The 25,510-nt window shown below is 46.9% G+C and overlaps 2 protein-coding genes across 6 annotated transcripts in view; one reads left to right on the forward strand and one right to left on the reverse strand.

The window, feature by feature from the left end:
- LOC140409540 (uncharacterized) overlaps positions 1 to 17,565 on the forward strand; it is an 81,722-nt gene extending 64,157 nt beyond the window's left edge. The window contains exons 5-6 of the mRNA XM_072497930.1: positions 5,936 to 6,006; positions 17,178 to 17,565. Coding sequence (XP_072354031.1) covers positions 5,936 to 6,006; positions 17,178 to 17,351 — 245 coding nt within the window. The 3' untranslated portion in view covers positions 17,352 to 17,565. The remainder of the gene's footprint in view (positions 1 to 5,935; positions 6,007 to 17,177) is intronic.
- Positions 17,566 to 22,400: 4,835 nt separating this feature from the next.
- The window catches only part of bod1l1 (biorientation of chromosomes in cell division 1-like 1), an 85,861-nt gene continuing 82,751 nt past the window's right edge, over positions 22,401 to 25,510 (reverse strand). For 4 of the 5 annotated variants that reach the window (XM_072496392.1, XM_072496391.1, XM_072496394.1 and 1 more), the window contains one exon: positions 22,401 to 23,216. In XM_072496392.1, coding sequence (XP_072352493.1) covers positions 23,102 to 23,216 — 115 coding nt within the window. In that variant the 3' untranslated portion in view covers positions 22,401 to 23,101. The remainder of the gene's footprint in view (positions 23,217 to 25,510) is intronic. The other variant, XR_011940191.1, reaches the window with a different exon arrangement.

The following is a 25,510-nucleotide window of genomic DNA, read 5'->3' on the forward strand; positions in this document are numbered from 1 at the left end:
TTCTGACGCATCTAGGTGTCAACTGGCTTCTCTTGCTTCTGATGGTCCTGACAATTATACCTTTATTCCCCTTTGATTTGGACTTCTGTGTATTTGGTAACTCCTCCCCCCTCCAATTCCTTAACTCTAGAAAATAGCATGTGTATATCCTAATGATCTCCCAATTATCTAGATAAGCTGTTTCTGCTAACAGGGGATTCACACGTGATTTTATCTCCTAATTTTGCTCCGCAAAATGATGCATGTCATCTTGCCTTTTATAGGCTGGTTACTGGTGTTGCTAGGCATATTTCTACCTGTTGCTGGACCTATTGCATCCTATTATGTCTTGTTAGATTTGTGTTCCTGCTGTTACCCGGAAATTCCATGATGGTTGAACATTCATAATTGTTTGTTTAAATGTTTTTTACTGTTCATTTACTAACATAACTTTTAGTCTATTTACCCAATTCACCTTAGCCAATTCTTCCCTCATAGAATTACAGGATATTTACAGCGCAGAAGAAGGGAATTCAGCCCATCGAAGCTGCACTGGCCTTCTGAAAGAGCATGCTACCTTGTTGTACACCCCTCCCTTATCCCCGTAACCTTGCACCTTCTTTTCTTTTCAGATACATACCTTTGCTTGTTTGCAATTGGAGTATGTCACTTACATTATAGCTACTCGCTCTTTTCAGTTTCTAAGGCATGCCCTGGTCCCTCCTAACCATATCCCCAGCACCTTCAGGCCTCTCTGAGCTATGCAAGAAGTGGTGACAACTGATATGATTACAAAAGACAGGAGATTGTTGTGTTATGTACTCTGGGATAACACAGGCTGCAACTGGATGCAGCTTTAACCAAAAGATACTCCAGACCTTGAAGTTAGTTCAATCTGATTTATTGAACCAGTAGCACAGTTAGCATAGTTCTCTATGAGTTTGACTCTCTGCTAACCTAAGTGTGGTTACTCTGTCTGACTGAACCAGACTAGCTCTTAGCCACGTGCTGGAGGTGTGATACTGTACATACACCCTGACTCACTCTGTCGATGTTCATCAGTGGAAAGAGGCGGAGTGTGAGTGCCTCGTGCCTTTTATAATGAGATACCACCCCTGAGTGTCCAGCCTGCTCATTGGTCATGTCCTGTTCTCTGTGTTCATTAGCTGCCTGTCTGTATATCATTATCTGCAGCACCGGGAGGTGATCCAGGTTGGGAAAGTGTATGGCTGGAAGTGTCGTCCGCAGGTCCCTGTTCATCAGGAGTTGAGCCGGCGACATGCCAGTGGACAGTGGGGTCACCCTGTACGTAAGCAGCGTGAGGTAGATGTCAGAAGCAGAATCCGTGGCCTTGCAGATGAGCTGTTTCACAATGTGCACCCCTTTTTCAACCTTCCCATTGGACTGCGGATAGTGTGGGCTGGAAGTGACATGTTTGAAATGGGATGGCTTGGCAAACATAGACCACTTGTGGCTGCTGAAGCACGGGCCATTGTCACTCATGACAGTGAGTGGGATACCATGCCTGGGGAACGTCTCCTTACAGGCCTTGATGGCGGTCCGAGATTTGAGGTCTGAGAGCTTCACGACTTCATGGTAGTTGGAGAAATAGTCAATAATCAACACGTAGTCACGACAATTCGCACGAAAGAGGTCGATGCCAACCTTGGACCACGGGGAGGTCTCGATTTCATGCTGCTGGAGCGTCTCCTTGCTCTGCGCTGGCTGGAAGTGTTGACAGGTCGCACAATTGAGGACTATGTTCGAGATGTCCTGGCTAATACCGGGCCAGTGGACAGCCTGCCTGGCTCTGCGTCTGCACTTCTCAACACCCAGGTGTCCCTCATGGATTTGGCGGAGCACCAAGCTCTGGAGACTGAGTGGAATGACAATCCGGTCCAGCTTGAGGAAGATACCATCAATCACTGTCAGGTCGTCCTTTACATTGTAATATTGAGGGCACTGCCCTTTCTGCCAGCCATTGGCGAGGTAATGCATGACACACTGCAAGAGGGGGTCTTTGGCTGTCTCCCCGCAGATACGAACCACCTTCTCATCAGACACCGGGAGGGTGCTAGCACACAGCTGCACCTGTGATTCAATCTGTCGGGTGGTTTCCAGCGGTTCACTAGGCAAGGTGATGGAGCGGGACTATGCATCAGCGATGATGAGCTCCTCGCCAGGCGTGTACACTAAGTCAAAGTCGTACCTTCTGAGATTGAGGAGGATGCGCTGCAACCGAGGCATCATGTTGTTCAGGTCCTTGTAGATAATGTGGACCAGAGGCCTATGATCCGTCTCGACAGTGAATGTCGGCAGGCCGTAGACATAGTTGTGAGAAGACCCAGGCATTCCTTCTCTATTTGCGCATACCTTGTTTCGGTGGGCATCATGGCCCTCGATGCGTAGGCTACCGTAGCCCAGGATGAAGTGTCATCGCTTTGAAGCAGCACCGCACCAAGCCATCCTGGCTCGCATCTGTCGAGATCTTCGTCTCCCTGTCTGGGTCGAAAAATGCCAAGACGGGTGCAGTGGTGAGCTTGGCTTTCAGCTCCAATCACTCTGCCTGATGTGTTGCCTTCCACTCAAAGGCAGTGGACTTTTTCACCAGGTTTCGCAGGGCCGTGGTGTGTGAGGCCAGGTTTGGGATGAACTTGCCCAGAAAATTGACCATGCCCAGGAAACGCAACACGGCCTTCTTGTCTTCAGGGACATTCATCGCTTTGATGGCCTTGACCTTGTCTGTGTCCGGGCGCACGCCCTGCTGAGAGATCTGGTCACCTAGGAACTTGAGTGTCGACATGCCAAAGCAACATTTGGATCTGTTCAGCTTCAGGCAATTGGCTTGGACACAGCGGAATACCTGCTGGAGATGGGAAACATGCTCTTCAGGGGTCGTGGACCATATGATGATGTTGTCCACGTACACACGAACCCCTTCAATGCCCTCCGTCATCTGCTCCATGATGCGATGCCGAGACAATGCCAAACGGCATGCGATTATAGCAGCATCTGCCAAACGGTGTGTTGAAGGTGCAGAGCCTTCTGCTGGACTCATCCAGCTGGATTTGCCAAAATCCAGTGACGCATCTAACTTGGTGAAAAAATGTGCATGTGCCATCTCACTGGTGAGTTCCTCCCGCTTCGGGATGGGGTAGTGTTCACGCATTATATTTCTATTGAGATCGTTGGGATCAATGCAGATGTCCAGGTCTCCCGAAGGCTTTCTAACACATACCATCGAGCTGACCCAGTCAGTCGGTTCGGTTACCTTGGAAATGATGCCCTGTTGCTGAGGATCCTTGAGCTGTGCCTTCAGGTGCTCCCTCAGTGGAGCCGGGACCCGGCGTGGTGCGTGGACCACTGGCTTGGCATCAGGTCGTAGCAGAATCTTGTATCGATATGGCAGCATGCCCATCCCGTCGAACACATCCGGATGCTGAGCGAGGATGTCGTCAATGCCGGCCTAAAGATCCACATTGGAGGATGTTGTTGTGTAAACCCGCTGCACGAGGTTCAGCTGCTTGCAGGCATGCGCGCCAAGTAGGGATGCCCTATCTGGCTTGACAATTTCAAAACGTAACCGTGCATGGGTGCTCCAGTTGGAGACGAGTAGATGGCAGGATCCCAGTGCCGTGATGGCATTATCGTTGTAGTCCAGGAGCCTGCAGGCTGCTGGAAGGACCTTGGAGGGCTTCTTGATGCGTTTGAAATCTGCCTGTGAGAGGAGGTTGGCAGAAGCACCTGTGTCCAGCTTAAACTGGATGGAGCAGTGGTTGACCTGCATCACCGCACGCCATTCGTCCTCAGAATCCACAGCGAGGATGGACTGAATTTGTGATGAGTTGGATGTGGCATATTCACCTTTGGTAATGATGCCCACACAGTAGGCGGAGTCTAGGCATTCTTCCTCTGGATCCGTTGTGCTGCCAGGATCAGAATCCTGTAATCGTTGTTGCACACTCTGAACGCGCCGTCATCGGAATTGGGAGCGCTGGCCCCTGACTGGTGGTGCAGACCTGCACAAGACTGCATAGTGTCCAGGCTTCCCGCAGTTTAAACATCGCCTGCCTCTTGCAGGGCAGTGTTTCTTTAAGTGGGCGTTGTTGCAGTTCGAGCACGTCATGACGTCGGTGTCCTGACGCTCCGCGCATCGTCGCGCATGTGCAGTGCGGGTGTTGGCCGCTTCGTTATCCCGTTCACATCACGCATGCGTGGGATCCTGGGAAAAACGTGCAAAATGGCCGCTTTCATCAATGCTGAGGCGCTGCATCCAGGAGCTGGCCTGCACACTCTCTGCCTCGTGGGAGGCAAGTTTCTCAATTTCAGCCAATTTGTATTGGGCATAGCGATTTCTGGCGTGCTCATGCACTGTGCATGTTTCAATCGCGACTGGCAGCGTCATATGCTTGATTTTCAGTAGCTACTCTCTCAGAGCATCAGAGTGAACTCCAAAAATGATTTGGTCTCTGATCATGGAGTCAGTAATATCACCAAAGTTGCAGGACAGTGCTAGCAGGCGGAGGTTAGTTAAGAAGGAGTTGAAAGATGCATCTTTAGCTTGTAGACGCTGTTTCAATATGTAGCGCTCAAAGATTTTATTGGTGTCCATTTCACAGTGACTGTTAAACTTGTCCAGGATGGTCTGAAACTTTGTCTTGTCCTGGTCTTCAGTGAAGTGAAAAGAGTTGAAGAGTTCGATGGCTTGATCACCCGCTGTTGAGAGGAGAAGCGCGATCTTCCTTGCATCAGACGCACCCACGAGGTCTGAAGCTTCGATTTACAGCAGAAACCTTTGCTTGAATGTCCGCCAGTTGGCACTGAGCTTGCCAGAGGTCCTGAGCTGGTGAGGAGACTGAATCTTCTCCATGGTGCCGGGATACATTCGCTGGTCGTCATGGAATGGACTGAGGTAAACCACCTAGATTAAGCAGTCTCCTGGTAGCATGTTGTGTTATGTACTCTGGGATAACACAGGCTGCAACTGGATGCAGCTTTAACAAAAAGATACTCCAGACCTTGAAGTTAGTTCAATCTGATTTATTGAACCAGTAGCACAGTTAGCACAGTTCTCTATGAGTTCGACTGTCTGCTAACCTAAGTGTGGTTACTCTGTCTGACTGAACCAGACTAGCTCTTAGCCACGTGCTGGAGGTGTGATACTGTAAATACACTTGACTCACTCTGTCGATGTTCATCAGTGGAAAGAGGCGGAGTGTGAGTGCCTCGTGCCTTTTATAGTGAGACACCACCCCTGAGTGTCCTGCCTGCTCATTGGTCATGTCCTGTTCTCTGTTTTTTCTTAGCTGCCTGTCTGTGCCTGTCTGTATATCTTTATTTGCATGTCTGCATATCATGACAGAAATTATTATTGGGCATGGCAGATTGGTGCTGGAGCATGACTTTTTGTTGTAGGTGGCAATAAATGATGAATGGAATAAACAAAATCATCTGGACACCTATTGATTGGAGCTTCTCCATTCCAGAATTAGGTTGAACAGTATAATGCTTTTCATTTAGATCCTTAATTACTAACATGTGACAGTGGAATCTTTGATCTCATATAAAGAGTCATAATGTTTGCATTTAACTGAGCAGCATGATATCATTGCAGGAATAAAGCATCTGTTCCAATCTCAGATTTGATGATGTTTCCTTTGGTTTTACAAATATTATTCTTTATTTCAACGCATTTGCCAACAGTATCTTAAATGCTTTTTTGGCACTTTATGAAACACGTTGAGTAAATATTGCTTCTCACGAAAATCCTCAGTATATAAATTCAGTGGGGAGATTCATAGACAATACTCAAGGTTTTAGGTGGTAGCTGAGATGTTCTAGATCTTAAGGCAACCAGCGCCACCTTCATCAAGAAAGCCATAAAGATGAAAATCAGCAACTTGTTGGAGAGTGTATACTATAAGTTCTAAGTATGTTTTATGATGTTAATTTATAGAAAGACAGCAGTCAAGTTCAATTCTCCTGCTGAGGGACCAAAGAGATGTTGCTGTACAAACCAATGAAGAGGTAAACCCCCACATGCTTTTCCCAAAAATTGGAATGCATTTTATTGAGTTGGGTGAAGTAGTGTTTTGTGTTTGTGTTGTATTTTTAAAAATCGTTTTCCTTCTTTCCTCCATCCACACCCTTTTCAAAGGTCACTGACACTGGCTAGGTATGTAGGCAGTAGCTGTCCAATACCTTGGCCTGGAGACTATTCTTCAGGTTCAACTGTGTAGACCTTAAATTTTGGAGTCCCCTCCCTAAACATCTTTGCTCCTCTCTCTTCCTTTACGATATTCCTTAAAATCCACCCCTTTTACAAAGTTCTTTCTCCTAATCGATCCTAATACCTCTTTTTGTGACTTGGTATAAAAATGTTTCTGATAATGCTTCTATGAAGTGCTGTGTATGTTTTCCCACAATATAGGTCAATTCAGAGAAACTTACAGCACAGAAGGAGGCTATCCAAAGACGTGCAGGTTAAGTGGATTGGCCATGCTAAATTGCCCTTAGGGTCCAAACAAAAAGGTTAGGTGAGGTTATTGGGTTGCGGGGATAAGTTGGAGGAGTGGGCTTAAGTGGGGTGCTCTTTCCAAGGGCCGGTGCAGACTTGATTGACTGAACGGCCTCCTTCTGCACTGTAAATTCTCTGATAACTATGATCCAGACCATCATGCCTGTGCTGCGCTCTGAAAGAGTAAGCACGCTTCGTCCCACATCCCCAACTTTTGGCCATCATGAGTAACACTCCTGGGCTACAAAGTACCATTACAGAATTCAGAACAAAATAATGTCTACCTGGATCTTTCTAGCCCAATCCTGATTTTTCAACTTTGAGGCTAAAATTACATCAGAAACAAAATGATGTTTTTGAATCCTGACAGTTGTATATTCATGAGCCCTCTCCATACTGCTGAAACTTCAGGAGTTAAAATATGGTTGAGGAGGGATAAGCAAGAAGGGGCTAGCATTGAGAAAATATAGCAGATTCTGCCTGACCACCATTTTAGCCCCTTGCCCGGACCTCAAGAATCTGGCAGATAATTTAACTGCACTGCATAAGGGTGAAGAAAGACCCTGCCCTTACATGGCAGTTGGATAATATGTACTTTTTCATGAAGGCCTCGTCTTCTCAACCTTGCCCCTTGACTGAGGTTTGGTGATCCTCAGGTTAAACCACCACCAGTCAGCTCTCCCCCTCAAAGGGGAAAGCAGCCTATGGTCATCTGGGACTATGGTGACTTTACCTTTACCATCACCTTTCATCAAGGATAGAAACCATGATTGTCTCTTTACATAGGATTGCACCGGATATATGGCATGGAAACAGGCAATTTGTTGCAATCCAATCTACTCCCATCGTTCTTCATCTAAATCTGTCACTTCAACCGTCTAATCCCTTCTCTCTCATATGCTTTTCGAAACTCCCTTAAATGCATCTATGCTGTTTGCTTCAACATTCCTTGAGGTACCAAGTTCCAGATTCGCAGCACTCATTGTGTGAAGAAATTTCTCCTGAATTTCCTATTGGATTTCTTGGTAACTATCTTATACTTTATTATGGTTATGTTCCCCCCTACAAGAGGACATTTTTTCTCTGTATCCACTCTATGAAACTTTTCAGAACTCTAAAGACCTCAATTAGGTTAGCACTCCCCTTTTTCAAGAGAAAACAAATACAGCTTGTAAATCTTTTCCTGATATGTACGTCCACAAATGTCTAGTAACATCCTTGTAAATATGTTTGGGGGGGGGGGGGGTTGCCTAGGGTGTTGAATAGTTGAGTTGGCTAGATCATGCTGCATGACGGCACCAACAGTGTGGTTCAATTCCCATACTAACTGTGATAGTTCATAGAGGCTGCCTTGCCTCATTCTTGCAGAGTGATGCCTCACAAGAGAGAGAATTGTCTCTCTTTAACAGTGAGTGATGTAAGATGTCTTATAACACCAGGTTAAAGTTAAACAGGTTTATTTGGAATCACTAGCTTTCAGAGCGTAGTTCCTTCATCAGGTGAGTCTCAAGTTGTAAGTCGCCTTACTGTGCCCACCCCAGTCCAACACCGGCATCTCCACATCGTGAGTGATGTCTGTGCTCTTTGTAGATTTTTACCATGTAAATCCTCTCTGCAAATTCTTCAGTGCTGCCATATCCTTTTTATAACATGGTGATCAGAACTGAATGCAATATTCCTCCATGTGGACGAACCAAGGTTTGATACAGATTTAGCATAATTTCTCTACTTTCTAGTTTGATCCCTCTGGAAATAAGGTATACATCTTGGGTTGATTTCTTGTGACCTTGCTAGCCTGTGATGTAACTTTCAGTGATGTGTACTCTGAGATCCCTTTGTTTCTCTCACTCACCTAAATCTGCACCAAGTAATAAATTATCTTCCTATTCTTCCAACTAAAATGTACCAACACATACTTCATATTTATGTATTAATTATGGACTGGGGTTCGATCCTCCTGTGTTTATTCAATGCAGTCCCTTTTCAAATTTTAAATTAAATTATTTCATTCCTTATTTCATCTTTCAATGGCAAGTCTACCTGTTCCATTATCCTGGTAAATATTGAAGCAAAATAATCATTTAATATTTCTGCCAGCTTGCATTGCCTGTGGTATTATCCCAACTATCCCTTAATGGTCCTATTCTAATTATAGCTTTTTTAAATGATTGTGGCGATACATAACTCACTATTTTATGTTCCGTGGTAACTTAATTCTACAGTTCCTCTTTGCCTTTCTTCTCGACAAAGGGCTGTGATGCCAAAGCTAGTTCATGGTGCAATCAGCAGGAAGCACAATAAAAGCTAAAGCTGGGACATAACTTAGTGTGCAACTTATGACATCGTGCAATATAATGACTCAGTAAGTCATCAATGAAGTTGTTGGTAGTGTGTGTGTTTGGGGGGCCGGGGTGAGTGATGCTGAGCATCTCCATTTTTCACCACTTCTTTGTTTCCCCCCCCCCCCCCCCCCACCCAACACACACACAGACAAACCTGTTTCCTGTAAAGAATGTGGCTGTCAACCCATGATAACTTTGTTCTGGCATTTTTTTCTTGTTCCTTCTCTTTCCAGGGTTTTGACATTGTCAACTTCCAATCTCAAGAAATTGAATGTACATAACAGACACTGGGGACGCGATTCTCCACTCCCGCGCCGGTTGGGAGAATCGCCTGGGCCGCCAAAATTTCCCGCGACGCCGGTCCAACGCCCTCCCGCGATTCTCCCAAGCGGCGGGAATGGCCCCGTCGAGTTCCGCGGGCCGCGGGCCGGAGAATCGCCCGAGACACCCAAAATGGCGATTCTCCAGCACCCCTGCTATTCTCAGGCCCGGATGGGCCGAGTGGCCAGCCCAAAACGGCGGGTTCCCCCCTGCGCCGTCCACACCTGGTCGCTGCCATCGGGAATAGCACGGGAAAGCTGGGGGAGGGGGGGCGGCCTGCGGGGGGGCGGGGGGGGGGGGGGGGGGGATCCTGCACCGGGGGGGTACCTCAAATGTGGGGTGGCCCGCGATCGGTGGAGGAACTCCTTTCTTCCGCAGCCCCGCAAGATCCGTCTGCTATCTTCTTGCGGGGCGGACTCGGAGAGGACGGCAACCACGCATGCGCGGGGGACGCCAGTTATGCGGCGCCGGCCGCGTCATGTATGCGGCGCCGCCTTTATGCGGCGACAAGGCCTGGCGCGTGTAAATGACGCGGCCCCGCTCCTAGCCCATTATCGGGCCCTGAATCGGTCGGGATAGGGGCCGTTTCGCGCCGTCGTGAACCTCGACGGCATTCACGACGGCGTGGGCACTTCAGCGCGGGAGTGGAGAATCTCGCCTGGGCTACTTAGCCAACCTGTCCATGACAGCTCTAATTCAACCTCCGCTCATCTTTCATTTAACTTTCAACATAACCCTCCGTTCCTCCAATCTCTGAAATAAATGTATTCGGTGGCTCTGTGGTTAGCACTGCTGCCTCACAGCGCCAGGGACCCGGGTTCAATTCCGGCATCGGGTGATTGTGCGGAATTTGCACTTTCTCCCCGTGTCTGCGTGGGTTTTCTCCGGGTGCTCCGGTTTTGTCCCACAGTCCAAAGATGTGTAGGTTAAGTGGATTCGCCATTCAAAATTGACCCTTAGTGTCCAAAGGTTAGGTGAGGTTATTGGGTTATTGGGATAGGGTGGAAGCATGGGCTTAAGTAGGGTGCTCTTTCCAAGGGCCGGTGCAGACTTGATGGGTCGAATGGCCTCATTCTGCACCGTAAATCCTATGAAACTCTGTGTCAGCAAGTTCCACTCCCTGGGTAATGACATTTCTTTGAAATCACTATTGGATTTCTTGGTGACTGTCCTCTATTGATGGCCCCTAACTTTGCTCTGCCTTACAAATGGAAACACATTGCGTGATGTTTAATGGAGATGATGGGGGACTCACCAGCAGGCTGGACAGCCAGTGGTAACCCCGTGTTGACTTCGTTCAGCAAGCCCTGCTGAATTAAGTACCATGCACTTAACAGGGCATTGATGAGCCTGCAGACTCCACACTTCTCGAGTGTTGCTGGTCAATCAGACCAGCAAATGTGGGTTGCACCACAGCTCCACCAGGGGGAAGCAATAGCTGCTGCTAGAAATGTACATACCCAAGGCTTAGGATCACTGAGATCCAGGCTGCAGGTGAGTGACGGTGAGATTGCAGGTCCGGTAGCAAGCTCCCCACCCCACCCCAAAATCATCCCATGATCAGGCAGGATGCGTTTGGCCAAGAGACCTGCCCCTCCTCCCTGCCAGAAGTCTGCAATTAACCGCAACAGGGTTTATTTTTCGGGCTTCTCGCAAGGTGAGTCCCTTACCTGCTCCTTGTTGAATACCAGCATTTTGGCAGGGGTAAGACCTTGGCATTAGCTGCCTCTTTGAGGGCCTCAGTTGGCATCAGGGTAGGAAGGCTGTCCATGAAAGATCCTGCCCTGAATTGAATCCGGATGATGCAGTGTCAACTGGCACCTGATTAAATGCACCCACTTGGTCTACAGTATCAAAATATTTCCCAAATCCAAAGACCTCAATTAGGTCATTCCTCCTCATTTCACGAGAAAAGAGACCCTGCTTGTTTATCCTTTTCTGATAAGTATAACCTCTCAGTTCTGGTCTCATCCTCATAAGTCTTTTAATGCACCCTCCAGTGCCTCTATGGGCGCGATTCTCTGGAAACATTTCTAAGTGTTGTAGCGACCAGGAACTGCCATGAGCTCCCCAGTGCTCAGCTCAGCGAGTCCGCAATGCTATTCAACGTTAATTGGTCCAGTTAATGAGGCCCCACAGGCTTCTCACTGCAAGTGAGGGCTTGGCAGCCGATTCGCTGGGACCGCGCTCACCGCCCCCGCTAACAAGGTTGAGCAGCACTTAAACGGCTCTTACACAGCCAACCACAGTCAGCTCACAGCCATGGCGCCAAGAAGACCGGCCCCAAGATTCGGAGATGCAGACCTGGCAAGGCTCCAAGATACGGTTGAGGCCAGGAGGGATGTCCTATTTCCCCGGGTGTCCTGGAGGGTGAACCACAGGACAGCCAGTGCCACCTGGGACGAGGTGGCGGCGGCTGTAAACTCTGGGAGTGTGACCAGGGGACTGGCCTCCAGTGCCATAAACAGGTCAATGACCTATACTGGGCAGCATGGGTGAGTAAACACCAACAACCCCCACCCCCAGATCATTCCGCCCCCACACGGGCATTCAGTTCCCAACTCTCCATGCGTCCCCCAACTCACCCTTCACCCCCCCTCCCTTCAACCCTCCCTCCCTTCAACCCTCTCAACCCTTCCTTCACACACCCCTCCCACCACTGTGAACCATGCATGGCTAAGATGCCCTCTCTGTGTCTCCGAAGGAGTTGCTATCACACAATCGCCAGGAGAGGTCTCAGACTGGGGGCACGGTACTGGATTTAAGAATCCTCACCACATTCGAGGAACCCTGGAGGTGATGGGGTGGCTGAGGGCAGAGGTTGGTAGAAGCCGCAGAGGTGAGATCCACTGGGCCCCACCCGGAGAACATGTCAAGCGTGAGTTGTTATTGCCTTACTGACTGACCCATCCCTCCCACTGACCACATGTCCATTCTCCCGCAGGTCCTCCAGCCAATGGCGCTGGCCCATTATGGGTGGCTCCCTCTCAAGCCTCCCAGGAGAACACCTTGGAGGAGAGCTCTGAGGAAGACATGATCGATGCGTCACAGCTGTCATTCTCACCCTCCTCCAGATACACATATCTTGATGGGAAACGTTTGTAAGGCTTCTGGGGCACAATCTAGTGATGCACATCATGTGGAGACAGGAACCCCCCAGGCGAGACAGCAGTCGGAGATTTTCTGAATCCCAGGACCCAGCTCGGTCCCAGCCAGATGCTGAGCCCCCATTATTACCAGGAGCTGATGGAGACGATGTAGGTGCAGTCGGGACATTATGAGGGAGATGTCAGAAGCACTCCAGCAGGTCCATAGCCGCTTGGAGGAGTCCCAGAGGCTACGGGTGCAGGAGATGGTGGCGGCAATGTGTAGGACTGAGGCCAACACTGCTAGAGTGGCGACTGCAGTGGAGAGCTTGGTGCATGTTATCACCAGCATGAGGGGTGTCCAAGGCATGGCACAGTCAGTGACGGCCATGGCTAAGGGTCTCGGCAGAATGTCCTCTCACTGAGGAATGTTACCCAGTACCAGGCTGACCTTGTTGAGGTGCTGCGGGACATGTCCCACTCTCAGATGGGAATGTCCGAGGCACTGCGAAGCTTGTCCTAGACACTGAGAACACTGAGGGCGTCGCCGTTTTCGTGCAGACATCGGGAAGACAACAGGGCTGCCACAGCCAGATGATGCAGGGCCACCCAGTACTCAAGCAGCTGCCCCTCCATCCCGAGGTGAACCTCAGGGCCCTATGTGCATCGAGCAGGTGGAGAAGGGTGGGGATGGTGGCCATCAGCTCTTCCTGATGAAGCCGTGTCTCGAGGTCTCACACGGACAGGGCGGCACGGCTGTGCATGTGCCATCAACAAGTGCCCCCTCCGGCGCCAGAGCCCTCTGAGGATGCCCGCCAGGGCCATTGAAGGCATCAGGACGATGTAAGCAGCTGGACATCTCCACCTCAGATGTATATCCTTGGAAGACACCTAGATGTAGCGGTATAGCAAGGAAGGCCAAGCACATTGAGGATCACTGAGGGCGCCGGGGAAGGGGGAAGAGGGTGGGGGTGTAGGTAGGGATGAGGAGGTGGGTGAGGGGATGGTGGGGTGAGTAGGGCGGCACCATCAGGAGTGGGGAACACATTAGAAAACCCTTGGGCACAAGCAGTATGATGCCTCTGTCACTTTCTTCTGCAATACGGGCCAACGTCCGAACGCTTGGCCCATCTCTCCAGTCATCTCCCCCCACCCACCCTCCAGCCGTGCACATGTTTCCAGAGCTGTGTCCCATCCCCTGGCTGTTCGGATTTTTAAAAAAATGTATTTTATTCCAAACACATGCAAAGGTGCAAAACATAAATAAATTTGAAAACCTTCTCCATGCCTCACAGTTCACAGATTGTGCAGGTTTCCCCCCCCCCCCCCCCCCCCCCCCCCACCTTTTCACCCCCTCCCCTCCCCTACTTCCCCCCAGCCCCTGCAATGAGCAATTCCTCAAACATGGTCATGAACAGTCTGCACTGGGGGCTGGAAATGGCAGAGGAACTGAATATTACTTTACATCAGTCTTCACGGTGGAAGACACCAGTGGGATGCCAGAGCTCCAGGAGAACCAGAGGGCAACTATCATTAAGGAGAAGGTTCTGCGGAAACTGAAAGGTCTGAAGGTGGATAAATCACCTGGACTGGATGGACTACACCCCAGCGTCCTAAAAGAAATAGCTGAGGAGATTGTGGAGGCATTGTTGGTGATCTTTCAGGAATCATTGGAGGCAGGAAGGGTCCCAGAGGACTGGAAAGTTGCTAAAGTAACATCACTGTTTAAGAAGTGGGGGAGGCAGAAGATCGGAAATTATAGGACGGTTAGCCTGACTTTGGTCAATGGTAAGATTTTAGAGTCCATTATTAAAGATGAAATTGCGGAGTACTTGGAAGTGCATGATAAAATAGGACCGAGTCAGCTGGGCTTCAGCAAGGCGAGATTTTGGCAAATCTGTTAGAGTTTTTTGAGGAGGTAACAAGGAAGTTAGACAAAGGAGAACCAGTGGACGTGATTTATTTCGATTTTCAGAAAGCCTTTGACACGGTGCCACATAGGAGACTGTTAAATAAGTTAAAAGCCCATGGTGTTAAGGGTAAGATCCTGGCATGGATAGAGGATTGGCTGACTGGCAGAAGGCAGAGAGTGGGGATAAAGGAGTCTTTTTCTGGATGGCAGCCGGTGACTAGTGGTGTGCCTCAGGGGTCGGTGCTGGGACCACAACTTTTCACAATATACATTAATGATCTGGAAGAAGGAACTGAAGGCACTTTTGCTAAGTTTGCAGATGATACAAAGATCTGTATCGGGACAGGTAGTATTGAGGAAGCAGTCGGGCTGCAGAAGGACTTGGACAGGCTAGGAGAGTGGGCAAAGAAGTGGCAGATGGAATACAATGTGGAAAGGTGTGAGGTTATGCACTTTGGAAGATGAAATGGAGGCATAGATTATTTTCTAAATGGGGAAATGCTTAGGAAGTCAGAAACACAAAAGGACTTGGGAGTCCTTGTTCACAATTCTCTTAAGGTTAACGTGCAGGTTCAGTAGGCAGTTAAGAAGGTAAATGCAATGTTAGCATTCATGTCGAGAGGGCTAGAATAGAAGAGCAGGGTTGTACTTCTGAGGCTGTATAAGGCTCTGGTCAGACCCCATTTGGAGTATTGTGAACAGTTTTGGGCCCTGTATCTAAGGAAGGAAGGGGGGGTGGGGTGGAACAGGGGAAAACGTTTGTACAGACTGTTTAGCTGATTGCTGGGAACTATGATTCCCGGGGTGTTTATTTGTTGTAACCTGTTTTGATAAATATTTCTAATAAAATACATTTAAACAAATGAACAGTCCTCACCATATCTCAAAGTCCTTCACTGACCCAATTCGAACTTGATCATTTCCAGCGGGAGAAAGTGTACAGGTCTCCCAGTCAGGCTGCCACCCCCCCCCCCCCCCCCCCCCCAGTGGCGTTGTTAACTTCCAATCCAACAGAATCCTTCGCTGGGCCACTAGAGAGGCAAAGGCCACAACATCTGCCCTCCACCCCTCCATCAGCTCCGGCATTTGCGATACCCCAAAGATCACCACAATTGGGTCCGGCCTGGCCTCTACCCACACAAGTTTTGACAGTGTCCTGAACACCCACTTTCCAGTATCTCTCCAATTTCACGCAGCACCAGAACGTGTGCTGATTTGCTTCTCACACTCATCGGCCACCTCCGGAAGAACCCACTCATCGTCGCCCGAGTCATATGTACCCTATGCATCATCTTAAATTGAATCAAACTCATCCTTGTACACGAGGAGGTCATATTTACCCAACGCATCGCCTCACTCCACACTCCTCTCCTATCTCCATCCCCCCCCCCCCCCCCCCAGCTCCTCCTCCCATTCCTCTTGAATCCTCACCATCTGCGCTCCCTGTTGCTTCCCCAGCCACCCATAGATATCCCCAATCCTGCCCTCCCCTTCCACATCCGGGAGCAGCAACCGCTCCAACAGAGTATACTCCGGCAGCTTGGGAAAGCCTCTCCATTCCTTCCGCGCAAAATCCCTCACTTACCTCTACCTGAACTCACTTCCCTTTGGCAACTCCACCCTCTTCCACAGCTCTTCCAGACTTGGAAACCTCTCCTCCAGATATAAACCTCTCTCCGCCTCCTATACAAATTATCCGTCTTCCCCGGCTTAAACGCATGGTTTCCACACAGCAGTGCTGGCACCAACCTCCCCTCCATCCTAGTGTTCCTCAACTGGTTCCAGGGTGTTCAGATGTTGGCTGCTGTGTGTGTGATGTTGCCCCTGCAGTGTTCAAGCACAGTGTCCATGCATCAAGGTGTGATTGGGATGCTAGACAATGACTCCCACATGCTACATGGCCCGCCCACCCATGGGAATCCATTTGGGTTGCGTGAAGTGCTCACTTAACCACAATTTCATTAGCACTATCCTTCAGCCGCATGGCCAGAGGCCTCGGCAATCTGTGGGGGTTATTGGTGGTCAGTGGGGCAGGTGGGCAGTGCCTAGTGTTGCATCCAGAATGGGTACACATAATCCAGAGGTTGGCATGCTGGTGCCGCGTACGGTTTCTCCCTCTAGCACCTCCCTCTCCACACCTCCGATGGCAGCCCACCCTTCCGGAGGGTGCTCCCCCTCAGCCTAGGGTCCTCCACCCTCCCAACAAGGCCAGTGCCCCCGTGCTGTTTGCCTGTGAGCAAAGATGGCTACTCACCTCCTCGGCTCCCTGCAGAAGCCCTTCCGCCAGGTTCACGTTTTTCAAAAGGTATACTAATTGGCGCCAGCGTGAGCACTTGCTGGGGAGGCCGATGAATGATGGGAGGCCATTGGATATGGGGTCCCTCCCAGTAATTGTATTGAAATTGGGCTTAAGTGGTGATAATTGGTTTCTTGCCACACTGCGGCGAGATCGCGATTTCACCTATGGCAGCGGGGCAGTTGCATCGCACACTGTTTGGCGCATGGTGTGGTTCTTGTTTTCGGCCTCTCCCGCTGTTCACTGGCTTCGGTTTGCTTGAGCGAGAGTGCCATAGGGCTTGAGAATCGCGGCCACTATCTTTTTTTCTTTCCAACATGGTAGCTGGACGACAAGAGTACTGCAACTGTGATCTAACCAAAGTTCTATGCAAGTTCAGCATGACTTCTGTATTTATCAATTCTATCCCTCTGGCCAAACCGGAGTGCTTGGTTTGTGTTTATGTTTCATTGACCGGTGTCATGATTGTTTAGTGATTTACATATTTGTTCTCAAATCCCTTTGCTTCTCTGTTCTATTTAAATTCCTATTTTTCAATATGTGACTTGAACTTTTCCTTACCAAAATGTAATACAAGTTGAAATACATTTGCCAATCACATGTCCATTCTTCAAGTTTAATATAATAAATGATATTTTCACATGTTTTCTGCACTGTCGATTGGCATGTGATATGTAAAAAAATTTTAATGTCCCATTAAATCGCCCCTATTCTCATTGTGTAGGATTTGGACTCTAGAGATTTTTGGAAAGAAAATAACGACGTAACTTATGCAACCATTGACCACACTAGACGACTGCCTAGACCAGCAGTCAATCCAAGAAACACATCCATACAGTTTACTGAAACTACCTCAATGATGCATCAGCCATATACCAATTTCCATGTCATGTACTAAGGTATGGGCCAAAATCATTGAGAAAATGTGTATGGTGAAGACAATCAACTTCATGGTGTACACCGAAAAACTATGAAGTGTATTTTAGTGCATCTATACTTATAATACAATAAATCAAATGCTAATTTAATTGCTTTTCAGTTGTCAAAAAACAATCTTATGTTCACTTTTGTATTACTAACAAAGGCCAAATAAAATGCTTCTAAAAAATCAACCTATTAAAGTATTAATATTTCCTTTCTGACAAATCGTATCAAATAAATGTCTTTCAGAGATATAAGACTTGTGAGAGCGAAGATTTACAACTTTGTAAATTCTTACAATTTGTTTTAAAGGTTAATGGGACCTCCAATGTAGGGTGGCCAGGCTGTGATCTTATGAAGGAACAGCTCTAGTAGAGGAGGTTGGTGTGATGGAAACAGAATGCAAAGATCCAAGACATTTAATATAATAAGAAAAAAACGTTCTAATTTTCTGTACAAAAAGAGACATTAAACTCCATACTAGAAATCCCACACTGACATTAGAAATATAAGAGTAGTAGGTCATTTAGCCCATTGAGCCTGCCTTGCCTTGCCAAATCCGTCTGTCCTGACTGGAAAGCAATTTTAAAGTGGGGCAGGCAGGGCCTTGGAGGTCAAGCTCGCCCTTGTCCCAATTAAGACCCTTATGTGGCCACTTAAGGGCCTTTTCCTGCCCAAACTCAATTTTTAGGCTGCTGACTGAAAGGGAAATATAAAAATGAAAAAAAACTACATCTTGGACAGGAAACCCTCGCTTAATGACCCAAAGACCTCTGGACCTGCCTCGCCCCCCCTGGTCTATCCCCTGGAACCCTAACCGGACCCCTTGTGACCTCCCAGGTGTACATGACCCTCCCCTCACTGGGACCCTACCACTTACCTGGCCTTCATGTCCAGGTATGTTGCTGCTGTGCCTGGGGAGATGTCAGCCAATCTGATTGGGTGGCAGCTCTTCAAAACAGGTCATCCTCCCCATGATGGACGGAAGTCTTGTCTGCTGCCAATCACTGCTCATTAGAGTGCAAAAGAGCAGCAGCCCCACTGGAGTCAGCGGATATATGTTGCTTGCTAACTCTCCGGATGGTGGAGAATCGGCCCAGCTACCTAAAGAAATTCAAGCCCTCATCTGAGTCCTAAGTGGTTTCCGCTTCATTTTGAAATTGTATCGTCTGGTCCTAGACTCTCCCAACCGGGGGAACATCTTATCTACAGTTACTTTATCTGTCCTTTTAAGTATTTTGTAGGTTTCAATCAGATCGCTCCTCATTCATTAAAACTTTAGAAAATACAGGCCCAGTTCCCCCAATCTCTCTACTTGGGCCAGTCCTGCCATCCCAAAGTAAGACAAAGTCTGGTGAACCTTTGTTACACTCCATATGTGGCAATATCCTTCCCAAGGTAAGGAGCCCAAAACTGCGGTCTAACCAAAGTTCCATACAATTTAAGCAAGACTTCACTATTCCTGTACTCAAACTCCATGAAAAACTATTGCTAATTTTCTGCACAGCAAGACAGAAGCCGTTAAACTCCTTACAAGAAAACCCTCATGCTGGTATTAGGAACATAGGAGTAGGCCATTCAACAGTAGAGGCCAACATACCATTCGCTTTCCGAATTGCCTGCTGCACCTGCATGATAGCCTTCAGTGACTTATTGACGAGGACACCTAGGTCCTTGCGTGCATCTACACTTTCTAATCTCTTGCAATTTAAGAAATATTCTGTGCATCTGTTCCTCCTACCAAAGTGGATAGCCTAATTTTTCCATGTTATATTACATCCACCATGTTCTTGCACACTCATTAAGTCTGCCCAAATCCTCTTGAAGCCACTTTGCATTTTTCTGACAACACACATTCCCAACTAACCTTGTGTTAATTTGTAAATATTGCATTTGATCCCTACATCCAGATGATTAACATGTTCTGTAAACAGCTGTTACATAATCAGCTTCCTTTTAAATACTGGTATAGCCATTAAATAAATAGATTAGAGGCCATGTTCAAGAGTGAAAGGGGCTGGAAAGAGTGGGTGATTTGTTTCTGGAAAAGTGGTCTGCCAGACCAGGGAAATTTGACAGAAAAGTTTGGGCTCCTGGGTGCAGATTCATTCACACCTTCAAGTTCCAACTTTGCGAAATTGATTTTCCTGACATTCCCCGTGGCACCGCCAACATCTTTAATGGAGAGGGTTCTTTCGCTCGCAGGGTTGAAGGAGGGGAGCACTCCCAGTATTTATGGATTTATCAGAAGATTCGAGGGGCCCATATTAGGTGACAAGGTGTGGAATGAGGCCCCTCACAGGGTGAACTCCACATCCTCATGCACGAGGCTTGGTTTGATCGCACTTAAGGTAGTTTTTAGGGCGCACTTGACCAAGTCCAGAATAAGTTGTTTCTTTACAGGGATGGAGGAGTGCGAGTGCTATTCAAGAAGTCCGGCTAACCACGCACACATATTCTGGTCTTCTTAAGCTCATGGGATTTGGGGTCTCCTTCTTGAGCATCATGTCAGCAATTCAGAAAATTGAGCTGGAGCCGTCTTTTAGTGGCCATTTTTGGAGTGTCAGACTCGCTGGACTGCAGAAGGGCGCAGGGGCCAATGTCCTGGCCTTTGCTTCACTGATTATCTGGAGGCGAGTGCAGCTGGGATGGAGGTTGCCACCTCCATCCAGTGTCTCAGTGTGGCTGGGAGATCAGATGGAGTTTTTAAACCCCGAGGAAGTCAAGTTCCGTGAGGGGAACAATTGAAAGGTTCTACCGGAGATGGCAGCCTTTTGTTGTTTATTTCAAGGAATTGGTCATCATTTGTTAAGGGGGGAGAAGGGTAGGTGGGGCAGGGGTTAGGTTTTATGGTTTTTTTTCCAATTAAGGGGCAATTTGTGGCCAATTCACCTACCCTGCACATTTGTGGATTGTGGGGGTGAGGACCCATGCAGACATGGGGAGAATATGCAAGCTCCACATGGACAGTGACCCGGTGCTGGGAACGAACCCATGTTCTTGGCAACATGAAGCAGCAGTGCTAACCACTGCACGAACTTGTGTTTGTTTTTTTATATATGTAACTTTGTTTACTCTTTCTTGTTATTTTGTATTGCATAAAGTGAAAAATGTGAATGGGCTGCTCCTACAAACTGAACTTGGCCTGTGGTTAAGGTCAAAGTTTGGAGTCAGGAGGGAGGGTACTCACTGCCCCCTATGCATCACTATTAAAGGTAAAATGGCAGGGGAACGTTGCTGATGTTTGACCAGATGTTGGATGTTTAAAGCTGGTACTTTTGTGAACCTCCTCGTGTCTCGATTTTCCCATCGAGAGACTGACCTCAACTTGAAACCATTGCAGTGGGAGGGACCTGGCTTTATAGTTTATTGGTCAGTGGCATTCAGCTGTAAGACCTGGGTTTAAATTAAGTTCTGTCTGCTGGGAGCTGGGGATCGGAGACAGTCTGGCATCTGTTCATCGTAAATCTGTGCAATTAGAGCTCGGGAATAGGGACCAAATTTCCCAGTACCCATTTTCCAACCGCACAGATGGTCAGAAATGGTGGATTTTGTGCAGAGATGATAGAACCATTGGTGCTAGAAATTAACTCACATGTCACATTGAAGGGAAGTGAAAATGGTGGACCGCAAAGGTCAGCCAGCGTGGGTCCCGAGGGATGGTCAGTTGGCAAAAACGGATACCGGGCAAAAAAGTTTGAAAAACACTGCTCAATCTGTACCTGTCCTGGGTGTTTTTGATGGAGGATAGTGCAGCGGGGCTTTATTCTGTATCTGATCCTGTGCTAAAACATGTCCTTGGAGTGTTTGTTGGAGGAGGGGATAGAAGAAAAAGTGCAGAACGATCATTACGCAATCTAATCCCTCGATGTCCCTGTCCTGGAAGTACTTGATGGGACTAGTGTAGTGGCAGCTTTTGGCAATCTAACCCTGTGGTGTACCTGTCCTGGGAGTGTTTGAGGAGGACAGTGTAGCAGGAGCTTTAGTCTATCTAAACCTGTGTTGTACATGTTCTGGGAGCGTTTGGTGCAGAGTGTAAGGAGAGCTTCACTCTAAATCTTACCGTGCGCTGTACCTGTTTGATTGGGTGGGTGGGGGGTAAACAGCGTAAAGGGAGCTTTACTCTCTATCTATTCCGTATGCTGTACCTGTCCTGGTATTGTTTGATATGGGACAGTGTAGAGGGGCTTTACTCTATGTTTGACCTATGCGGAGTCTTGGGAGTGTTTGAAGGGGACCGTATAGGCAGAGCTTTGCTCGGTGTTCTTTCTCTCCTCCTCTCCCCCCCCCCAATGCAGTTTCTGCCCTGGGTGTGATTAATGGGGACAGTGTGGCAGGATGTTTTATTCTGTACCTAACCCTGGCTGCATCTGCCCTGGGAATGCTTGATAGGGTGGCATGGTGGTTAGCAATGCTGTCTCACAGCACCAGGGAGCCAGGTTCAATTCCGACATTGGGCGAGTGCGGAGTTTGCACTTTCTCTCCGTTGTCTGCGTGGATTTCCTCCAGGTGCTCCGGTTTCCTCCCACAGTCCAAAGATGTGCAGGTTAGGTGGATTGGCTATGCTAAATTTTCCCTTGGGGTCCAGGGATGTACAGGTTAGTTTATGGGGTTAATCCAGGGTAGTAGGGCTGAGGGGCTCTTGTAGGATTCGAAGGGCCGAAAGGCCTCCTTCCGCACAGTAGGACTTCAATAATTCTAAACAGCACTTTCGAATACCGTGATGCTTATTCTCACTGAAAATCTTTTTGCCAATTCATTTGCATAACAAGCGTGGTTACATGCATGCATTTAGATTCTAATATTTGGAGAGCACAAAGCCTAATTGCTGTTAACAAGTTTACTTTTGTTTGTCGAGAGATCTGTGGAATTTTGAAAGACCGGTCAGCTCAGACTGCCCTTTTCTCTTGAAAATTACTGTTTTGTATTCACATCACAAAGTCAGAACTTAGTTATTTGATGAGAGAACCATGGAGATTGGAAAATGCATATCAGATCGAGATAAGAAGCTCCCAACATTAATGACTATCTTGGTGTTGTTTTTTATAAAAAATAAGTTCACATGTTTAACAAAGATGTCTAGAACATGATGGACAAAGTGTTCACATAGTACCACATATTACACAAGTTTTCAAAACATTATACGATGCATTAAAATGAAACCTCAATACAGTCTTTGCCTAATTAGCATCAATGCACCTTGAAATTATTTCATGGTGTGAAGTGTTTCCAGGTGTCTCTGCATGATAAGGCATGATATAAACAAGTACTTTTTATTATAAACCATTTGTACATGCTCAATAAGTTTTACTTCAATACAAAATATTTTGGTCACCCATTCCAAGGATGTAACATATGGAACATTTCCAAGAGATGCCTATCAATGTACAGTATTATATTGTGAATAGTTGCATCCCTCAGTTGCTTAGTCTCAGCAAACAATTTATCAATTAAATAGGATTTGGTAAAAATAAAATACATTCATAGAATGAAAACTTCGTACTTTAAAATTGCAAGTTACAACAGGTAAAAGCACGTCAACATTTTTGTTACCATTTCCCACATATAACACAGAATTTTAAGTACAGTAAAAACAGACTTAACCTATCAATACTGACTTCACGTTTCCCTTACGTTACTACAACAAATATAACTTAATTTATAATATACAATGTACACGATAGCGTAACAATTTTGAGTCAGAATAGCAACATCGAGCATTCTCAGTTATCGCCTTGTTCTTTTTGGTGGCACTTCAATTTTATGTTGTCCCCTTCTTCGTTCTCCTGGACTCGCTTCACGTTTGCGTCCTTGTTTAGTCACAGGTGGTTGACTCCTTGATCTGTGAAACAATAAAATTGTGGCATACATTAGATATTGATTTGGATCTGAATGTTGAGTTTAGAATTCTATTCCTGATCACAATATTCCAACAGGTCCTACGGACTGGAAATGTTAACTCTGTTTCACACTCTCCACAGATGCTGCAAGACCTGCTGGGTTTATCCAGAATTTTCTGTTTTTATTTCAGATTTCCAGCATCCGCAGTATTTTACTCTTATCACAATTTTCTATACTCCATCAATATGTGATCCAGATTTTTCTCAGTGGTTTTATAGCTACATTTTTGATGAGGCACAATTTCATTCTCAGTTAACCAAGTTAGTAATCACCCTGCCAAATTTCCCAATGTCAGTCTAATTTGCCTTTTTCAGGTGAGCTCCTACAGAGATTATTACTTTTGGTTAGGAAAACAAAGGTTTTTTAAGGGATTAATTTTTATATTATGAACAGTAGAAATAAGGTACAGTTTTAAGTATGTTCAATTTAATGTTTGTGTGCGAGGAAGGGCAAAACCTATAGTTAGATTCATGCTGGACAAAGGTGTTTTTTCTATGTGTGGGGTTGGTTCAGTTCTAACTGTAATTCTATTGTGCTTCGAGAGGGTTAAGGCATGAAGAATAACTGTAGCACTGGTTGCATAGCAACTGGAGGCCTTGCAAGGTAGAGACGTTTTTAAGCTTTAGCTGGCTATATCGCAGTTGAAGACAGGACAGGAGGATTGAACATCTTTCAACTCTGCCAGAAGACTGGACAGGAAGGGAGCCGCAAAGAAGCAGGCCTCCTAAAGAATCAGTTACTGTCCAGATAACCAAGGAATTGGGAAAGATAGAATGTCTTAAAGCGACTGAAGAGAAGTGACCAAGGTATTGTTCAGAAGAATTCAAGGAAGAGTAAACAAAGTGTTCTGAGTTAAAAAGGCAATTGCAGTAACCAGAATTAGAGTGGGAAAGCAGATTTGTTTGTTTATCACGTGTACAGAGGTAGAGTGAAAAGTATTGTTCTGCATACAGTTCAGACAGATCATTCCATACATGAAAAAAACAGAGCAAACATAAATACACAATGTAAATACATAGACCCAGGCATTGGGTGAAGCATACAGGAGTGTAGTGCTACTCAGTAGAGAAGGTGTGTGAAGAGATCAGAGCAGTTCATAAGAGGGTCGTTTAGGAGTCTGGTAACAGTGGGGAAGAAGCCGTTTTTGAATCTGTTAGTGCGTGTTCTCAGACTTTTGTATCTCCTGCCCAATGGACAAAGTAGGAAGAGCAAATCAGCTGGGTGGGAGGGGTCTTTGATTATGCTGCCCGCTGTCCCAAGGCACAGGAGGTATAGACAGAGTCAATGGATGGGAGCCGGGAACGTGTGATGGACTGGGCTGTGTTCACGACTTCAGAGGTACATCATTGATGCTACTTTAATACAGTCTGAGAGTTAAAGCAATTGTGAAGTTTGTCCAGCAGTCAAGCCAAAGATATTCTAAAGGGGGCTGTGTTAAAACCTAGACTGGAGGTGCTGTTAAAAGTGGAGCAGAAATTTTGTTTAATAATTTGTAAAAAAAACCTGGCCTGGAGTTTGGAATGCAAACTGCTAACGGAAAGCATTATTGTGAAATAAGATTTTAAAAGGTATTTTTGGGAGTGGAATTTGGAAACTCTCATGTGACAATCATCTGGCGGGAAGGGAATTATGAGGTAAAATTCATAGGCACTAGCTTGGGTTCAGAGCGGAGCATTTGTATTGGACCACGACCAATCTGTGCGCTTAAAGTGACTTTGTGTTAATGAGGCCACTGTAGTTTATGATGTACTTTGTAGTCCGTATTAATTCTAAAATCTGTGTGTAATTAAGAAAAGGGGTGTAAAGGAATATAATTATAATAATCATTATTAGTGTCACAAGTAGGCTTACATTAACATTACAATGAAGTTACTATGAAAATCCTGTGGTGGCCACACAATGGCACCTTTTCGGGTGCACTGAGGGAGAATTCAGAATGTCCAATTCACCTCACACGTTTGGGACTTGTGGAAGGAAACTGGAGCACCCAGAGGAAACTAATGCAGAGACGGTGAGAACGTGCAGATTCCGCACAGACAGTGACCCAAGCCTGGAATCGAACCTGCTGCCGCTGTGAAGCAACAGTGCTAATCACTGTACTACCATGTCGCATCATATCTAATTGTATCATATCCAATTTTTTCACATTTAATAAATGTTTATTTCTTGTTGTTAAAACTAATTAGCGATCCTGTGACACTGTTCCTCCAAGTTTTATAAAAGAAAGTTACGACT

Source organism: Scyliorhinus torazame, chromosome 3 (assembly GCF_047496885.1).
Source record: "Scyliorhinus torazame isolate Kashiwa2021f chromosome 3, sScyTor2.1, whole genome shotgun sequence".
Lineage (NCBI taxonomy): Eukaryota > Metazoa > Chordata > Chondrichthyes > Carcharhiniformes > Scyliorhinidae > Scyliorhinus > Scyliorhinus torazame.